This window comes from Euphorbia lathyris, chromosome 2, assembly GCF_963576675.1.
Source record: "Euphorbia lathyris chromosome 2, ddEupLath1.1, whole genome shotgun sequence".
Taxonomy (NCBI): domain Eukaryota; kingdom Viridiplantae; phylum Streptophyta; class Magnoliopsida; order Malpighiales; family Euphorbiaceae; genus Euphorbia; species Euphorbia lathyris.
This window is the reverse complement of record NC_088911.1, coordinates 21,453,301-21,470,231: the sequence shown is the minus strand read 5'-3', so window position 1 is coordinate 21,470,231 and position 16,931 is coordinate 21,453,301. Positions and strand designations below refer to the sequence as shown.

Below are 16,931 nucleotides of genomic sequence, written 5' to 3'. Positions count from 1 at the left end.
ATTGATTCTCTTTATATAAGTATATATAAGGGTAAGCGCATATATATATATATATATATATATATATTCTTTTTGTGGTTTGCACACATTTTTAAAGATGTATTTATGTTTATAATTTAAAAATTTGCAAATATATGTTTAAGGTTTCCTCCATTTGCAAAGACATTTTTTCCCTACCAATATCCAAATTCGGGTACATAATATTCGGAACAAGTTTTCAATTATAGGCAGTGGCGGAACCAGGACCCCGGATGATCCGGGGCTCAAACATATCAGTAAAAAAAAAAATTTAAAACGTAAAAAAAAACCGAAATTAACTGTGCGATTGACGGTAGATTTTCAAAGTCCAGCCCGTTAGGGCTGGGCAAAATGTTTTTAACCTTCAACGCATTAAAACTATAAAAAAGTTATCATTTTTTTTAGAAACTAGCATTGGATTAATAGAAAATTAAACATATTTATTTTTTTTAGTGGTAAAAACATATTAAAAATGAATTCAAAAGTGTTATCAAAATAAAAATAAAGAGTCCATTTAAGTTAATTAAGGTGTGCGTGTTGCTATTGTTAGAGTTTCCATAAGTGGAGCAATATGTAAGTTCTCTTGTTAGGCTCTCTCCATGAACTTGGGGCTTTACCTCACTAGAACGATTATGGAGATATCTGCTCCCTCTAATCTTTTTTCCTACGAAAAAAAATAAAAAATAAAATTTATCGAGAGTAATTCCGACCAATTAAAATAGTATTAGATACTACTATTTGGACATGATTAATTGATATACACGAAAATTATATATATGTGAGATAAATTGAATTCGTTTGATGTACTATTTTTGAAATATTCTAAAAAAATTTCATTTGGTTATTTATAAATCTTTTAAACTACAGAAACTTCTTTAAAAATTGATTCATAATATTTATTTGTTTAGTTATTCGTATATATTAAGTAGAAAAATAGGTAGTGGATTAGCATCTGATAACTACTTGAAGTAGGTAACATCTCATGATTCACGAGCTAGCCATATATTTAATTATCATGTTTAAATAACAGATTTATTATCCTGTAAGTCAATTGGCAATAAGGCACTAATTAATTAATTGTTTTAGGATAATACAAACAACTAAAATGATAAATAACCTAACACCCCCTAAATTATCATTAACACTAAAATAATATTTTTATTTACTTTTATTCTATCTTGAAGCTGACTTTAGCAATGGGAAGTTTAAATTCTTACAGTTATTAAAAAATGTTCTGATATTTGGTTTTTGTTTTTGCTTGTTTGTTACCATAATTTTGGGCAGCAAGAATAATTGTGACGTAGCAAAAACAAAGAGATGAGACAATTGCATTTTCATCAAAACTAGAATCATAATATTATTTTTAAATCTTAATTACGTATATATAGGTTTAGCCTCCAAAGAAAAAGTTGAACTTGTTATATACTGACAAGATGGTAAAGTGCAAAATAACATTCCCATCAAAATCATATAATTTGAATTTCACTCCACATCACAAGCAATTTTTAAAGGTTAAAATTTCATTTAAATTAGTCAGTAAATTAAGACAAAATGTAGAGAATCCCAAATATATAAGCAAGCAAAAATGACAAGAGAAAAGGTTTGGTGGTCCGACTGCAATTTGATTGAATTAATCTTCTGTTTTGTTTTAAATTCTGGCTGCTAGATGTTGATTTACTGGTCTACCAACAGATTCTATTTTGAATTTGTCAAACAATTTCCTATCATCCTAACCATCTAAGTACGTGCTTCAGGGAGAAATTTTACAGTACTTCCGAAATAATATTCCTGACCAATAAAAATCATTTTGAATACCACTATATGGACTTGATTGGTGGAAAAAAAACATATATACATATGTTCTGAATTCATTGGTCGGAAGTATTATTCCAGAAGTACCCTAAAATTTCCTACTCCAGGTAGCTAGGATCAAAAAATTACAATCTGGAAATACATTAAAAAAAATTGAATTTGTATTTTCAATATCATAGATCGTGATGATGTAATAATAGAATTTATTTGAAATTGTTTTTAGTACAACGGCAAGGAATACATTTCGTACAGAATAGACTTCATACAGTCTTTTTATTCGGAAGACTTCATGATATTTTAATTAACCAGATCTATTTGATAATAGACAACTTTTTATTTTTACATGAAGTAAAATATTGATAACACTTATGTATATGAACACTATTAGTATTCATCTGAACTTTGAATAACAAAATAAATTTGGTCATTTACTATTAAATTTAGACTGAGGTGTTTTGAATCTCCATATTCTAACAAATCTAGATGTAATGGTGAATGAACAAGTAGCATCGAGTTAAACACTAATATATATATATATATATATATATATATATTCTTGTAGTTGCAAATATTCAAAGACATATACAATTTCTCTTATTATATTAGGTTTGACTTGATAGATCCTAGAATAAACTGGTGTACAAGGTGTAAAACAAGTTATAAGTCATGCTTTACTTGAGGGTTTATACTAAGTAATTGATGTAAAGTAGATTGCTTTTATTTAAGATATTCTTGTGACTGACTGTGATTCTGACAGCTGAAACTAAAAGAGATTTATTTAGTTGTCATCCATGACGTTTTTATCTCATTAATGGATCAGTTTTATTTAATAACATCGGATTCATCAATTATGTACAGTACAGTGAGTGCATTAACTGGAAATTAAAAGCTACTTATTTTATTAAATAAAAAAAAGAAAAAACTAAACCGCTGTTTATATCTGACTTATTATGAAAGCAACCCTTAACTAAAATATTTAAAACAGGAAAATGGAAAATTTGCATCTCATACAGTTTAGGCACTTCACACTTTGTTTTCTACATTTGCACCATCACATTCAGTTCATGTTAATAACAGCTTTTTAGGTAAAAGGTAGGGGAAAGGGGACAACGAGAAGTCAGCACATCCCGACTAGGTCGACACCTCCGGACAAGCTGCCATAAACCCCTTAACCAAATATATTAATAAAAAATAAAATATAAAAACATATGGTCTTAAGAGAATCTATACTAAAGATGTGATACTTACGATTAACAATTTAATTTGTGGATATCCTTTTGCCACGACAGTTTGGAACTGCTCTTGGCTGAGGATAATTTTAAATTTTATAGGAGAGTCGTTTGTGGTCTGGTTGGAGTTTGTGTTTAATGTGTTAGCTCATGAGCAATGTTGTTTATGGGATTGTATAGGGTATTTGGTATTGTAGCAATGAGGTGGTGTGGAAAGTCTGGAGCGCTGGTGGTACTATTGTATTTTGTTGTGTTGGGCTTAAAGGTTGGCAAGATGCACAATTATTGCAAAAATGTTGCAGGATGCTTGGTTTTCACCCCTTGGCAAACTCAAAGTAAACATAGACGTTTCAATTATTTCTGGGTCAGGCTGGTTAGGGCTTGGTGTTGTGCTTAGGGACAACGCCGGTCTGCAGTGGCGAATACAGAACTGCTCGGCTGGGGGGCCAATTTAACACCAAGCCGAGCCGACCAAATACGGATGACTTGAGGCAGCCCAAAGCTGGACGCCTCAAGTCTGGGGGTGCTAATTCAGCACCCCCAACCTTAAACAATGGAGACAGGGGGCCGGAAACCACCCCTACTCAGGGTGGTTCCGGCGGCCGGAGGGGCCCGGGCACCCCAGGCCCCTCCCTATCTCCACCCCTGCCGGTCTGTGATGCATTTTTAAAACCTATTGCTGGAAACTTTTCAGTTAGGAAATGTGAAACTATTGGTATTGGAGAGGCTCTCAACTGGATCAAACTCAAGGATTTGGATGGTTTGGAGGTGGAGTTAGATGAGCTATCAATGGTGGAACATATTCATCAAACAAATTTTCGTTCTTCTTATGGTTTGATTATAGAAGATTTATTTCTAGTATCAATGACATTTATGTCAGATTTATAAATCGTTTTGCGAATGGGGTGTCTCATGCTTTAGCTAGGTCTTCTCATTTATGGTCAAACTTGTGGACTAAGTTACTGTCCCTCCAGATTTTATTTTACATTCCTTGTCGTTTAATGGATCTTATTTTTCTTCAAAAAAAAAAAAAAAAAAAATCTATATTGTTCCACGTGAGATTAAATAAAAGAGTTACAAAATTCCGGATGAGCGTCCCACCAATGAGGCTCAATAGCACCAAGAGCGAACTTTGCTAGCCCAATTTCCTTTCTTGAAGATATGTGGTACACGAAAATCATGAAAGAGATGTAAGAAAGACAAAGCAACCAGTCTTGACGAACCACCGAGGGGACATCAACTGAACGACACTGAGATACACGACATAGCTCGAGTCACACTCTAACCACAAATGACGCCAATTTTTCTCCCAAGCTGTCTTGACAGCGAAAATGGCACTTCTCAACTCAGCCAAGCAAGCAAAAAAATTATCAAGGACGAAAGCATAAGCGCCGCGGGGGGAAACCCCTTGAAGTCCTATAAATACCTCCCGCCCCCATTGGCCCCGGGGCTCCAGACGCCGAGCCATCAGTATTACATTTTATCCACCCAACCGGAGGGCGTTGCCAAACATGTTAATAGCAGTTAATTGTAAATCATGCTTTAGTAATTACTTAACTTGCATCCCTTTATTAAGAAGGAAAATGATTTAGATTTTAAATGGTTAATGGTTTAAGTTTTAAATTCATGCCTATCCAATCTGCATTAATTACTAGGAACCTGGTAAATGTGGAGTTTATCTACTTCTTATTCAATACTTTCTCATGTTTATTCATCACCAAAAAAATGTATACATAAAAAAATATAACTCTATAAAGTAAAAGGAAAATGTAATGTTTTCATGAAGCAGCAGAGGCAGTGGTTTGAATTGCCACTAAGGAAGCATAAAAGCCATCTTTGATGTTGATCAAAGCTTCATGCCTTCCCTTCTCAACAATAACCCCATTTTTAACCACAGCAATAACATCTGCATTCTTAATTGTTGATAATCTATGAGCCACTACAACTGTAGTTCTATTCACCATAACTCTGTCTAATGCATCTTGAACCACTCTTTCAGACTCAGCATCTAATGCACTTGTAGCCTCATCTAACAGCAATATCTTCGGACTCTTCACGATTGCTCGAGCTATGGCTATCCGCTGCTTCTGCCCGCCTGACATTTGGACTCCTCGCTCTCCCACAATCGTATCGTACCCCTGCATTTTACACCCCATATTAAACACCATCCAAATCTATTACATGATCCTTAAGTTGTTTTATAATCAAATTGAGTTAAGCCTTTGTTTACATGGTACCAGAGCCATGGTTCAATGTTGGGATCCCGCTGATATTTGATGCGTGAGGGGGGCGTGTTAAACATCCCACATTTCTAAATGATGAAGCTATATGACTCCTTAAATATGTGAGACAATCTTCACCCTTCGAGGTACCTTTTGGGGTAAGTTAGACCTTTGTTTACATGGTATCAGAGCCATGGTTCAATGTTGGGGCTCCCGATATTAGCGTCACGCACCAAATGAATTGGACGTGAGGGGGCGTGTTAAACATCCCACATTGGTAAATGAGGAAGCTATGTAGCTCCTTAAATATGTGAGGCAATCCTCACCCTTTGAGGTACCTTTTGGGACGAGTTAGGCCTTTGTTCACAGTTACAAACAAACCTGTTGTAAACTGCTAATGAACTTGTGTGCATTAGCCAATTCTGATGCAGCTATGATTTCTGCTTCTGTTGCATTCCCGTCCTTTCCATATGCAATGTTAGCACGGATTGTGTCATTGAACAACACTGGCTCTTGGCTAACCAGCCCCATCTGTTGCCTCAACCATCTAAGTTGGAATTTATGGATTTCAACTCCATCTAGAGTTATATGTCCTGAATCTGGATCATAAAATCTTTGTAACAACGAGATAACAGTCGATTTTCCACTTCCACTTTCGCCTACTAGAGCCACAGTCTGAGAGAAAAAACCATAGTAATGCAATTCTTCATTTTAGTAATTAAGAATGAAGTATATATGTTTTGTTTTGTTAATTGATTGCAAGAGATGATAATGTATGTACTAGGAACTAACAAGTTACCTTTCCAGAATGAATAGTTAAGCTGAGGTCTCGGAAAATTTGAATGTCTGGTCTAGAAGGATATCTGAAGCTCACATGTTGAAATTCAATATCCCCTCTCACATTCTCTGAGGCTAATCCTGATTCGTTGCTTGGATCTATCTTTGATTTTCGGTCTAAGATTGAAAATATGGAGGCAGCAGCACTTTTCGCCTTGGAGGAATCAGGGGCGAAGGAGCTAGATTGAGAAATTCCCGTAGCTACCATTGTCAAAGCAAAGAAAACCTGCCAGAAGGCATAAAATAGCTTAAAGGTATTGGTCTATATTGCGCGGAAACTAAAACGAAAATGGACACCAAGGGAAACGTTATTTCTAAAACATAGCTAGGAACAAAAATGGAAACATAAACGAAAATGCTTTAAAAACTTCAGAAATAAAGACAATATACTCACTTGAAATACATCTTGGAATGTCGTTTTCCGATGCTCGACGAGTTGAGCTCCAGCATAGAAACTTGTTGCATAAACAGAGAACAGAAAGAAGAAAGATACACCAAAACCTATTCCACTTATGAGGCCTTGCTTTATTCCTGTTTTGATAGGCCCTTCACATTTCTTCTTATATAGTTGCATAATCTTATCTTCTGCACAGAAAGAAGCAACAGTTCTTATGCTCCCAACTGCATCACTTGCAACTTGGCTAGCTTCTTCATACATCTTCTGCAATAAAATTTGTGCATAATGCATTAGTACAACTCACGAAAAATTGATTACGAGATAAATTAAAAGCGTACGAACCTTTGCATCTTTGCTGAACCCTTTTAAGAACTTTATTTCGAGATATCCGTTTACTCCTATGAGAGGAACTAGTACAAGAATAATTAAAGCCAGTTCCCAACTTGCAATAAAAGCAATAACAAGTCCTGCTGCTGCTGATACAATGTTTTGAACCATTAGAGCTAATGCATCTCCGGTTAGAGCACGAACAAGTGTTGCATCAGCTGAGAGCCTAGAACCAATTGCACCACTCGAGTTTTCAGGCTCATCGAACCAACCAACCTCCATATGGACTACCTTCTCGAAACACATTGATCTGATTCGTTGGATCAACTTGGATCCTGCCACGGCAAATAAGTATATTTGTGCTGGAGAAGCTAACAATGACACAATGCCAAGTACCATTACCATGATTTGGATGGTTTGGAGGTGGAGTTAGATGAGCTATCAATGGTGGAACATATTCATCAAACAAATTTTCGTTCTTCTTATGGTTTGATTATAGAAGATTTATTTCTAGTATCAATGACATTTATGTCAGATTTATAAATCGTTTTGCGAATGGGGTGTCTCATGCTTTAGCTAGGTCTTCTCATTTATGGTCAAACTTGTGGACTAAGTTACTGTCCCTCCAGATTTTATTTTACATTCCTTGTCGTTTAATGGATCTTATTTTTCTTCAAAAAAAAAAAAAAAAAAAATCTATATTGTTCCACGTGAGATTAAATAAAAGAGTTACAAAATTCCGGATGAGCGTCCCACCAATGAGGCTCAATAGCACCAAGAGCGAACTTTGCTAGCCCAATTTCCTTTCTTGAAGATATGTGGTACACGAAAATCATGAAAGAGATGTAAGAAAGACAAAGCAACCAGTCTTGACGAACCACCGAGGGGACATCAACTGAACGACACTGAGATACATGACATAGCTCGAGTCACACTCTAACCACAAATGACGCCAATTTTTCTCCCAAGCTGTCTTGACAGCGAAAATGGCACTTCTCAACTCAGCCAAGCAAGCAAAAAAATTATCAAGGACGAAAGCATAAGCGCCGCGGGGGGAAACCCCTTGAAGTCCTATAAATACCTCCCGCCCCCATTGGCCCCGGGGCTCCAGACGCCGAGCCATCAGTATTACATTTTATCCACCCAACCGGAGGGCGTTGCCAAACATGTTAATAGCAGTTAATTGTAAATCATGCTTTAGTAATTACTTAACTTGCATCCCTTTATTAAGAAGGAAAATGATTTAGATTTTAAATGGTTAATGGTTTAAGTTTTAAATTCATGCCTATCCAATCTGCATTAATTACTAGGAACCTGGTAAATGTGGAGTTTATCTACTTCTTATTCAATACTTTCTCATGTTTATTCATCACCAAAAAAATGTATACATAAAAAAATATAACTCTATAAAGTAAAAGGAAAATGTAATGTTTTCATGAAGCAGCAGAGGCAGTGGTTTGAATTGCCACTAAGGAAGCATAAAAGCCATCTTTGATGTTGATCAAAGCTTCATGCCTTCCCTTCTCAACAATAACCCCATTTTTAACCACAGCAATAACATCTGCATTCTTAATTGTTGATAATCTATGAGCCACTACAACTGTAGTTCTATTCACCATAACTCTGTCTAATGCATCTTGAACCACTCTTTCAGACTCAGCATCTAATGCACTTGTAGCCTCATCTAACAGCAATATCTTCGGACTCTTCACGATTGCTCGAGCTATGGCTATCCGCTGCTTCTGCCCGCCTGACATTTGGACTCCTCGCTCTCCCACAATCGTATCGTACCCCTGCATTTTACACCCCATATTAAACACCATCCAAATCTATTACATGATCCTTAAGTTGTTTTATAATCAAATTGAGTTAAGCCTTTGTTTACATGGTACCAGAGCCATGGTTCAATGTTGGGATCCCGCTGATATTTGATGCGTGAGGGGGGCGTGTTAAACATCCCACATTTCTAAATGATGAAGCTATATGACTCCTTAAATATGTGAGACAATCTTCACCCTTCGAGGTACCTTTTGGGGTAAGTTAGACCTTTGTTTACATGGTATCAGAGCCATGGTTCAATGTTGGGGCTCCCGATATTAGCGTCACGCACCAAATGAATTGGACGTGAGGGGGCGTGTTAAACATCCCACATTGGTAAATGAGGAAGCTATGTAGCTCCTTAAATATGTGAGGCAATCCTCACCCTTTGAGGTACCTTTTGGGACGAGTTAGGCCTTTGTTCACAGTTACAAACAAACCTGTTGTAAACTGCTAATGAACTTGTGTGCATTAGCCAATTCTGATGCAGCTATGATTTCTGCTTCTGTTGCATTCCCGTCCTTTCCATATGCAATGTTAGCACGGATTGTGTCATTGAACAACACTGGCTCTTGGCTAACCAGCCCCATCTGTTGCCTCAACCATCTAAGTTGGAATTTATGGATTTCAACTCCATCTAGAGTTATATGTCCTGAATCTGGATCATAAAATCTTTGTAACAACGAGATAACAGTCGATTTTCCACTTCCACTTTCGCCTACTAGAGCCACAGTCTGAGAGAAAAAACCATAGTAATGCAATTCTTCATTTTAGTAATTAAGAATGAAGTATATATGTTTTGTTTTGTTAATTGATTGCAAGAGATGATAATGTATGTACTAGGAACTAACAAGTTACCTTTCCAGAATGAATAGTTAAGCTGAGGTCTCGGAAAATTTGAATGTCTGGTCTAGAAGGATATCTGAAGCTCACATGTTGAAATTCAATATCCCCTCTCACATTCTCTGAGGCTAATCCTGATTCGTTGCTTGGATCTATCTTTGATTTTCGGTCTAAGATTGAAAATATGGAGGCAGCAGCACTTTTCGCCTTGGAGGAATCAGGGGCGAAGGAGCTAGATTGAGAAATTCCCGTAGCTACCATTGTCAAAGCAAAGAAAACCTGCCAGAAGGCATAAAATAGCTTAAAGGTATTGGTCTATATTGCGCGGAAACTAAAACGAAAATGGACACCAAGGGAAACGTTATTTCTAAAACATAGCTAGGAACAAAAATGGAAACATAAACGAAAATGCTTTAAAAACTTCAGAAATAAAGACAATATACTCACTTGAAATACATCTTGGAATGTCGTTTTCCGATGCTCGACGAGTTGAGCTCCAGCATAGAAACTTGTTGCATAAACAGAGAACAGAAAGAAGAAAGATACACCAAAACCTATTCCACTTATGAGGCCTTGCTTTATTCCTGTTTTGATAGGCCCTTCACATTTCTTCTTATATAGTTGCATAATCTTATCTTCTGCACAGAAAGAAGCAACAGTTCTTATGCTCCCAACTGCATCACTTGCAACTTGGCTAGCTTCTTCATACATCTTCTGCAATAAAATTTGTGCATAATGCATTAGTACAACTCACGAAAAATTGATTACGAGATAAATTAAAAGCGTACGAACCTTTGCATCTTTGCTGAACCCTTTTAAGAACTTTATTTCGAGATATCCGTTTACTCCTATGAGAGGAACTAGTACAAGAATAATTAAAGCCAGTTCCCAACTTGCAATAAAAGCAATAACAAGTCCTGCTGCTGCTGATACAATGTTTTGAACCATTAGAGCTAATGCATCTCCGGTTAGAGCACGAACAAGTGTTGCATCAGCTGAGAGCCTAGAACCAATTGCACCACTCGAGTTTTCAGGCTCATCGAACCAACCAACCTCCATATGGACTACCTTCTCGAAACACATTGATCTGATTCGTTGGATCAACTTGGATCCTGCCACGGCAAATAAGTATATTTGTGCTGGAGAAGCTAACAATGACACAATGCCAAGTACCATTACCATGATTGCCCAAAACTTCGAATCCTTTCGTAGTTCAGAAGGTGGCTCGTAAAATGATTTAACCACTCTTGAGATTAGGATACCATAAATTGGAATAATTAGACCACTGATACCTGCAACTATGGATCCAGCTATGAGCACTGGAATCTCAGGCTTGTTTAGATATACAAGGCGGCGCAGTGGTACTTCGAGTGTTTGGTTTTTATCAGGAGAAACTTGTGTTTCTTCTTGCAAAGTTTTAGAGCAAGTATATGAATGGTTAGTACTGTTTTCATCTCCAAATTCAGATGACCTCTGACTGATGGATTCCAGAGAAATTTCTGAGACCATGAGCTTGTCTGCATCATGTTTTGGATCTTGAGTTACTTCTTGTAACCGTATGAGCTGAGAGTATGCTCCATCAGGATCCGATAATAGTTCTGAATGTGACCCTAAACAACCAATAGACTTTTTATCAATTCTCAGCTATAAAATTACAAAACAATTGAGATACTTACTTAGAGAGATATGATGAAGAACAGAATGTACCTTTTTCGACAATCTTTCCGCGATGAATTACTGCAACCATATCAGCATTCTTAATAGTACTCAAACGATGTGCAACGATAACGGTTGTTCGATTGACCATGACCCTATTTAGTGCATCCTGAACTACCTTTTCAGATTCAGCATCAAGTGCACTAGTAGCTTCATCTAAAAGTAAAATCCGCGGATCTTTAAGTATTGCTCTTGCTATTGCAATTCTCTGCTTCTGTCCACCAGATAGCTGAATTCCATGTTCACCAACCATAGTATCTAGTCCCTGCATACAAATTTGTTAAGGTCCAAATTGACTAAATAATAGGCCATACTTGAAATTCATAAATAGCTAATTTTGTAGAACCTGAGGTAGTTTATCAATGAATTTAGCAGCATTGGCAAGATCAGCAGCAGCTCTGATATCTTCAGTGGTTGCTTCGCCTTTCCCATATGCAATGTTATCCCTAATACTGCCTGTAAACAGAACAGGTTCTTGGCTCACAAGTCCAATTTTCTCCCTGATCCATTTAAGCTGAAACTCTTTAAGGTTGATGCCATCAATTAGAACTTCTCCAGCTTGTGGATCATAAAACCTTTCTATCAGACTGATAACTGTTGACTTGCCACTTCCACTTTGTCCAACCAAAGCTGCTGTTATACCACTCGGAATAGACAGAAAGAATCCGCTGAATATTTGTTCATCCGGTCTAGCAGGATAGCTGAAATGTACATCTTTCAACTCTATATCTCCGCGGATTTCATCCAAAATCTTCCCTTTTGGATCATATGCATCAATCTCCGGCTTTCTATTGATGGTCTCAAACATCTTGTAAGCTGCAGCTTGTCCAGCAGCAAACGCGCTAATGCAGGGAGACGCGAGGCCTAGGGACCTGAAGCATCCGTATATTAATGATGAATTGAAGAAAACAATGCATATATATGAATGAATTCATGTTCTGTTTCGTCTTACGTGGAGCCGGTCATCACAGCCATGATCACATTGACAACTTCTCCACCTGTGTATCCTTTTTCGAGTATCATCTTTCCGCCGAACCATATTGCCAATGCATAACTTCCGAACACAATCATTGAAGATAGGCCAACACCTAAGCCTGTAATGAAGCCTTCATTTGCTCCAGCTTTGTAAGCAGTGACAAGGAACTTGTTATACTTTCTTATGGCCTGCTTCTCTCCAGTAAATGATGCAACCTGAAGCAAGAAAAACAGAAAGAATACAGATTCACTAACAGAAGAATAATCTACCAGGCACATACAAGTCCAGTGATGGATCAAGGGAGAGCCGGGAGGCTTGAACATCAAAAAGATGTTAACTGAGCACCTCAACACTCTCTGTTAGTGAATCCTGAATCCGTCACTGAATAAGTCTGTAGATGTTGTTATAGACATACAGTCCTGATGGAGCCGATAGTCTGCTCAACAACTGCTGCAGCTTTTGCATAAGCATTCTGTCCTTGTGTCGCGGACTTCGAAATCATGATAGAAACAACTGCACCTGCTATTACAAGCAGAGGAATTGAGGATAACATGACAAGAGTAAGAAGCCAGCCTCTGATAAATGCAATCACAAATCCTGCAATGAATGTTGATAACAGTTGTATATATTTTCCAACCTGCATAAATGTCAGGAATGCATAAGCAAGAAGTATTTATGATGTTAATGATTTGAAATTGTTAACAAAAGACCTTTTCTCCCATAGCATCTTGGATAAGTACAGTGTCACCAGACATTCTGCCAATGACTTCTCCTGTGTTTGTTTCTTTATCAAAAAAAGCTATGTCTTGTCTCAGTATAGTTTTCAAATACAGACCCCTTATTCTTGCAGCCTGTCTCTCTCCTGCCACCATCCAGCAAGAAACCTCTGCCAAACAAACACCATAAAGACAGGTTTCTGAATCCTAGAAGATTGATAAGTTAATTTCTTTGAACATAGATATAAGATAACAATATTAAACTACTTACGGAGAAACGAGGCTACAGCAGACCCTATTGCCAAATACACAAATTTCAGAGAGACCTGAAAATTTTACAAGCAGGCTCAAGCCCATGGCAGAAGAAAGCGGTAAAATTGCACCCATGATTACTTGAAGTTTTGGTCTATTTTGCAAAAGTCACTAAGCCTCATTTTTTTCCACTAAAGTCATTGAAAGTTGCTTTTTTATTTCAATAGAGTCACTCTTGCCAATTAGGAGAGAAAATTAACCGGAATAGTAACGTTTCGGTAGTGGTAGATCTAGGATTTTATATATGGAGGGTTAATTTTAGCTTTGCTGTTAGATTTATGGAAATGGAAGAAATTTCTAAATTGTAGCTCGTTAGGGCTGAGCAAATTTTCTTATCCTCTAGCATCCTAAATTTTCGTGGTTTCGGCATGTTGAATAATAAAATATTAAAAGTGATTGGCCCAAAAGAAGTAGATATATTTAATATTTTATAAATCTAACATTAATTTCTTAAAAATTATACAACTTTTTATTGAGACTTGAACTTACGACGAAACATGTCTCTAATATTGAAATTATACTACGAAAATGCCAATATAAACTAAAATTAGGCAGGACTATCAAGTTCCTAACCAATATTACTCAAGAGTGAAGTCAGGGGCCACTGGACCAGAACCCCTCGAGTCCTGAGCTGGATCCATCTCTGCGTGTCAGCTACTTAGAAAACGAGCTACTTTCACCTATGACATGGCATGCTAACTGAATGAAGTTGGGTTAAGTGAATGAAGTTGGTGACCTTTATGAAACTGACCCTAAACTTCAGTGACAATTGGTGCAATTTATGAGAGAAGAAATAAAAACAATGAAGTTAGAATTACCTGGGAAACAACATGGACAACATCAGTGTTATTCTGGTTGTCTCCAAAAGCATCAACTGTGTCTCCAAGAAAAATGGTCATCAAGGGCATACTTATCCCATTAGCTACAGCACCAATTGTGCCTATAACCATTAGCCAGATATCCAAGGAATCTGCGAAAGAAAACAGTTTTTGAAACGGAACTGAACTAGTTTTCTCAGCATTTTCTATGTTTTTCTCCTCCTGTTTTTGGATTTTTGAGGTGCCTCCAGGTTCATATGAACTTATTACTGTATCACCATTTTGGTCGGCCATTAAACGATTAGGTTGTGTTTGGATCTTTGATATATATTATGTTGGATCTCAGACTCAGGTTGTTTTATAGAGTATCATTCATATACTATATATTGATTTTTCCAGATATTTGTCTGCTAGTCAAATTCCGTAGTGAGACTTCATTCTTTTATGGGGAAAAGTCAGTTCATGCATTACTTGGGCTCAACGCAAAATCTCATTCATTTACTTGTATTTATAGAAAAATACACTTTCGCTTAATCTAATTTTGTACTTATAGAATATCATTTTCATGGTTTTATTCATACTATTTGTTTGTTAAATTACATCAAATCGTACCTGAATTTTATCTTAGTTCATATTTTGATACCTGAATTTAATTTAGTCCTAAAAATATAGCTAAAAGAAAAATGACCGGACAATTAAATAACTTTGATAACCGATCAACATGAGTTTAACCATTTTTACACAAATAATTGGGACCCATACCTTTCAATTAATTCTAAAAATATTATTATTTTCTTTCTCTCTCCCCCTCTTTTGGATTTCTCTCTATTCAATTCCAATAATATCATGTGTAAGTTGTGATGATCCTCATTTTGGTGACTATATATATTTTTATCTCTGAATTTGATATTTCTCTCTCTTCACGTATTTTTCTCTCTTTCTTTTGATTACCATTGAGGTAAATTTCAAGTACAAAGTGTAAATTAAGGTAAAATTCAGATATCTTTAATGTAATTTACTCTTATTTGTCGATTTATCATTGAGCCTTGATGAGGAATTTGGACTGGATAGTTGCGCGAAACTACGTTACTTGTTAGCGCTTTAGTTTAATTTACTAATAAAATAAAATAAATAAGATAGAAATAGACAGGACTTTTTCAGCTTACTCTGATGCAGTGGTCCCTTAACAGGGTGTCGCGGTACAAATAGCTTCTTTTACGCCTTTTAGCTTCCTTACCTTTGACCTCTGATTGTAAACAGAGTGATCAATAGAACTCTAAGTTTACCGTAAGTTTTCCTCAGAACCCAGCAGTAGGCCAAGTCCCACAACCTGCTGTGCCAGTGAATTTGGAATACTCGACCAACTTGATCGAACAAATAAATGTATGGCCCTAGATTATAGAGAATTTAAAGGCCATAACATAAAATAGGAAACCTTATCCTGACTACATAGATAGGTACCACCCTTTTTCTAGAGGGTATATCCCACTCTATGGGGGACAAAATCTCCCTCAAGTTGACGAGTAGGTAACGTGTCTTTCGGATCAATAATGGAAGCAATCGTCCCTATCGTCGTAAAATAAGAGTACTTGACTCCGCCAATTCACAAGGACTCGATTCTATGTCCAAACATCACATGCCAACAGATGTGGTCAGCATCATAGGTACTCAATATATTGTGTTTAGAGAGGTGGATAGATAAGACTACTAGTTGAATGAGTTGCGTGTTTTGGAAGTCCAGCATGGATGAAATTTTGAGAGGTGATGGTAGCCTCTTATTAAGTTGTTAGTTTTTGAATACGAAATGAAGTTATAAAATTTGTTTATCATTTATTATAATATATTTTAAACTTTTAAGTACAATCTTGATTATTATAAGGGACTATTATCTTTTATTTTTCCTAGGTCTTATAAGTTGCCAGGACCGGCTCTGCTGGTAGGGCTGTAAGCGGGACGGGACGGGACGGGGGAATGCACTTCCCATCTCCATCCCCGACTAGTCAGGCATTCCCCATTCCCGTCCCCGTGAGTTAAACAAGGACAAATTTGTCCCCATCACCGTCCCATGGGGAATCCTCGTATCCACGGGGATCTCAATTCCCCGTTTACAGATGTTCCAAAACTTTTTTCCTCATTCCCCGTTCCTCACGGGGAATCACCATTTATATTTAAAAAACATAGTAATGCTTAAAACTTTTAAGAATCGGTAGCTAATAATACCAAGTATCAACAATCATTCTTAAATTTTCCAAACCATAAAAAACCATAAATTAAAAATAACCAATCACCTAATTAAAAAAATACTTAAATCATCCAAAAAATCAATTATTACGGAAAATAGTTGGAAATCCCCCATCGAGGATTAACGGGACGGGGGTACCTGTCTCCATCCCCGCCCGTGGTGGACAAAACTATCCCCATCCCGTCCTGTGGGGATTTTTATCGGGAATTCCCTATACCCATCGGAGCGGATCACCAACGGGGACAGAGAATCTTCGTCTCATTTACATCCCTATTTGCTAGCATTATAAAGTCCTCCACCAGACAACCGACGTTTCATCTGCTTTCCAGGAAACAACTACACACGTGAGAAGATTTAGAAATCCGATCACCAAAAATCTATACAAATTATCACTTCCAAATAAAGAGTTGTTTCACAAGTATATCATTTTTATTCTACTGTTTGAACTGAAAATGGAAAGAAAAAAAGTAGCGGAGCACAAAACAAACAATTAATTAGCCAATGAGAGTTGGTCCAAGTGGTAAGGCGTTGAACCTTTGCTTGACAGGTTTGAGGTTCGATTCTCCACTCCGTCAAAATTAATGCTATTAAAACCATCTTTAACGACCTGAAAATAAAAATTTTCAAGAATTAAAGTTGTTCAATGTC

The 16,931-nt window shown here is 36.8% G+C and overlaps 2 protein-coding genes across 4 annotated transcripts; both read right to left on the bottom strand.

The window, feature by feature from the left end:
- Positions 1 to 4,728: 4,728 nt before the first annotated feature.
- LOC136217208 (ABC transporter B family member 11-like) lies at positions 4,729 to 7,247 on the bottom strand. Its single transcript, XM_066003804.1, has 5 exons — positions 6,858 to 7,247; positions 6,513 to 6,779; positions 6,081 to 6,344; positions 5,663 to 5,956; positions 4,729 to 5,197 (listed from the first exon to the last, which is right to left on the bottom strand). Exons 1-5 carry the CDS (start codon positions 7,245 to 7,247, stop codon positions 4,838 to 4,840), a joined length of 1,575 nt encoding a protein of 524 aa, XP_065859876.1. The 3' UTR covers positions 4,729 to 4,837.
- A 919-nt stretch (positions 7,248 to 8,166) lies between these two features.
- Positions 8,167 to 14,313, bottom strand: LOC136217206 (ABC transporter B family member 11-like). 3 transcript variants are annotated; one of them, XM_066003801.1, is made up of 12 exons: positions 14,042 to 14,313; positions 13,183 to 13,237; positions 12,906 to 13,081; positions 12,611 to 12,832; positions 12,172 to 12,410; positions 11,566 to 12,091; positions 11,211 to 11,484; positions 10,296 to 11,113; positions 9,951 to 10,217; positions 9,519 to 9,782; positions 9,101 to 9,394; positions 8,167 to 8,635 (listed from the first exon to the last, which is right to left on the bottom strand). In XM_066003801.1, the coding sequence occupies exons 1-12, from the start codon at positions 14,171 to 14,173 to the stop codon at positions 8,276 to 8,278; spliced, it is 3,627 nt and encodes a 1,208-aa protein (XP_065859873.1). In that variant the 5' UTR covers positions 14,174 to 14,313; the 3' UTR covers positions 8,167 to 8,275. The 3 variants fall into 3 exon arrangements, with proteins under 3 accessions (XP_065859873.1, XP_065859874.1, XP_065859875.1); XM_066003802.1 differs by lacking the exon at positions 13,183 to 13,237 and having other exon boundaries at positions 14,042 to 14,181; XM_066003803.1 differs by lacking the exons at positions 12,906 to 13,081; positions 13,183 to 13,237; positions 14,042 to 14,313 and having other exon boundaries at positions 12,541 to 12,753.
- Between the last annotated feature and the right edge of the window lie 2,618 nt (positions 14,314 to 16,931).

Bases quoted from the DNA above. Each gene is read 5' to 3' on its own strand.
- LOC136217208 (XM_066003804.1), bottom strand. From the start codon at position 7,247: ATGGTAATGGTACTTGGCATTGTGTCATTGTTAGCTTCTCCAGCACAA. The intron at 6,780-6,857 runs GTTCGTACGCTT...ATTTTATTGCAG, and splicing joins GGTTCAGCAAAGATGCAAAG to AAGATGTATGAAGAAGCTAG. The intron at 5,198-5,662 runs GTTTGTTTGTAA...TGTAAAATGCAG, and splicing joins TCATTAGCAGTTTACAACAG to GGGTACGATACGATTGTGGG.
- LOC136217206 (XM_066003801.1), bottom strand. From the start codon at position 14,173: ATGGTTATAGGCACAATTGGTGCTGTAGCTAATGGGATAAGTATGCCC. The intron at 12,092-12,171 runs GTAAGACGAAAC...CGGATGCTTCAG, and splicing joins GCTGTGATGACCGGCTCCAC to GTCCCTAGGCCTCGCGTCTC. The intron at 8,636-9,100 runs GTTTGTTTGTAA...TGTAAAATGCAG, and splicing joins TCATTAGCAGTTTACAACAG to GGGTACGATACGATTGTGGG.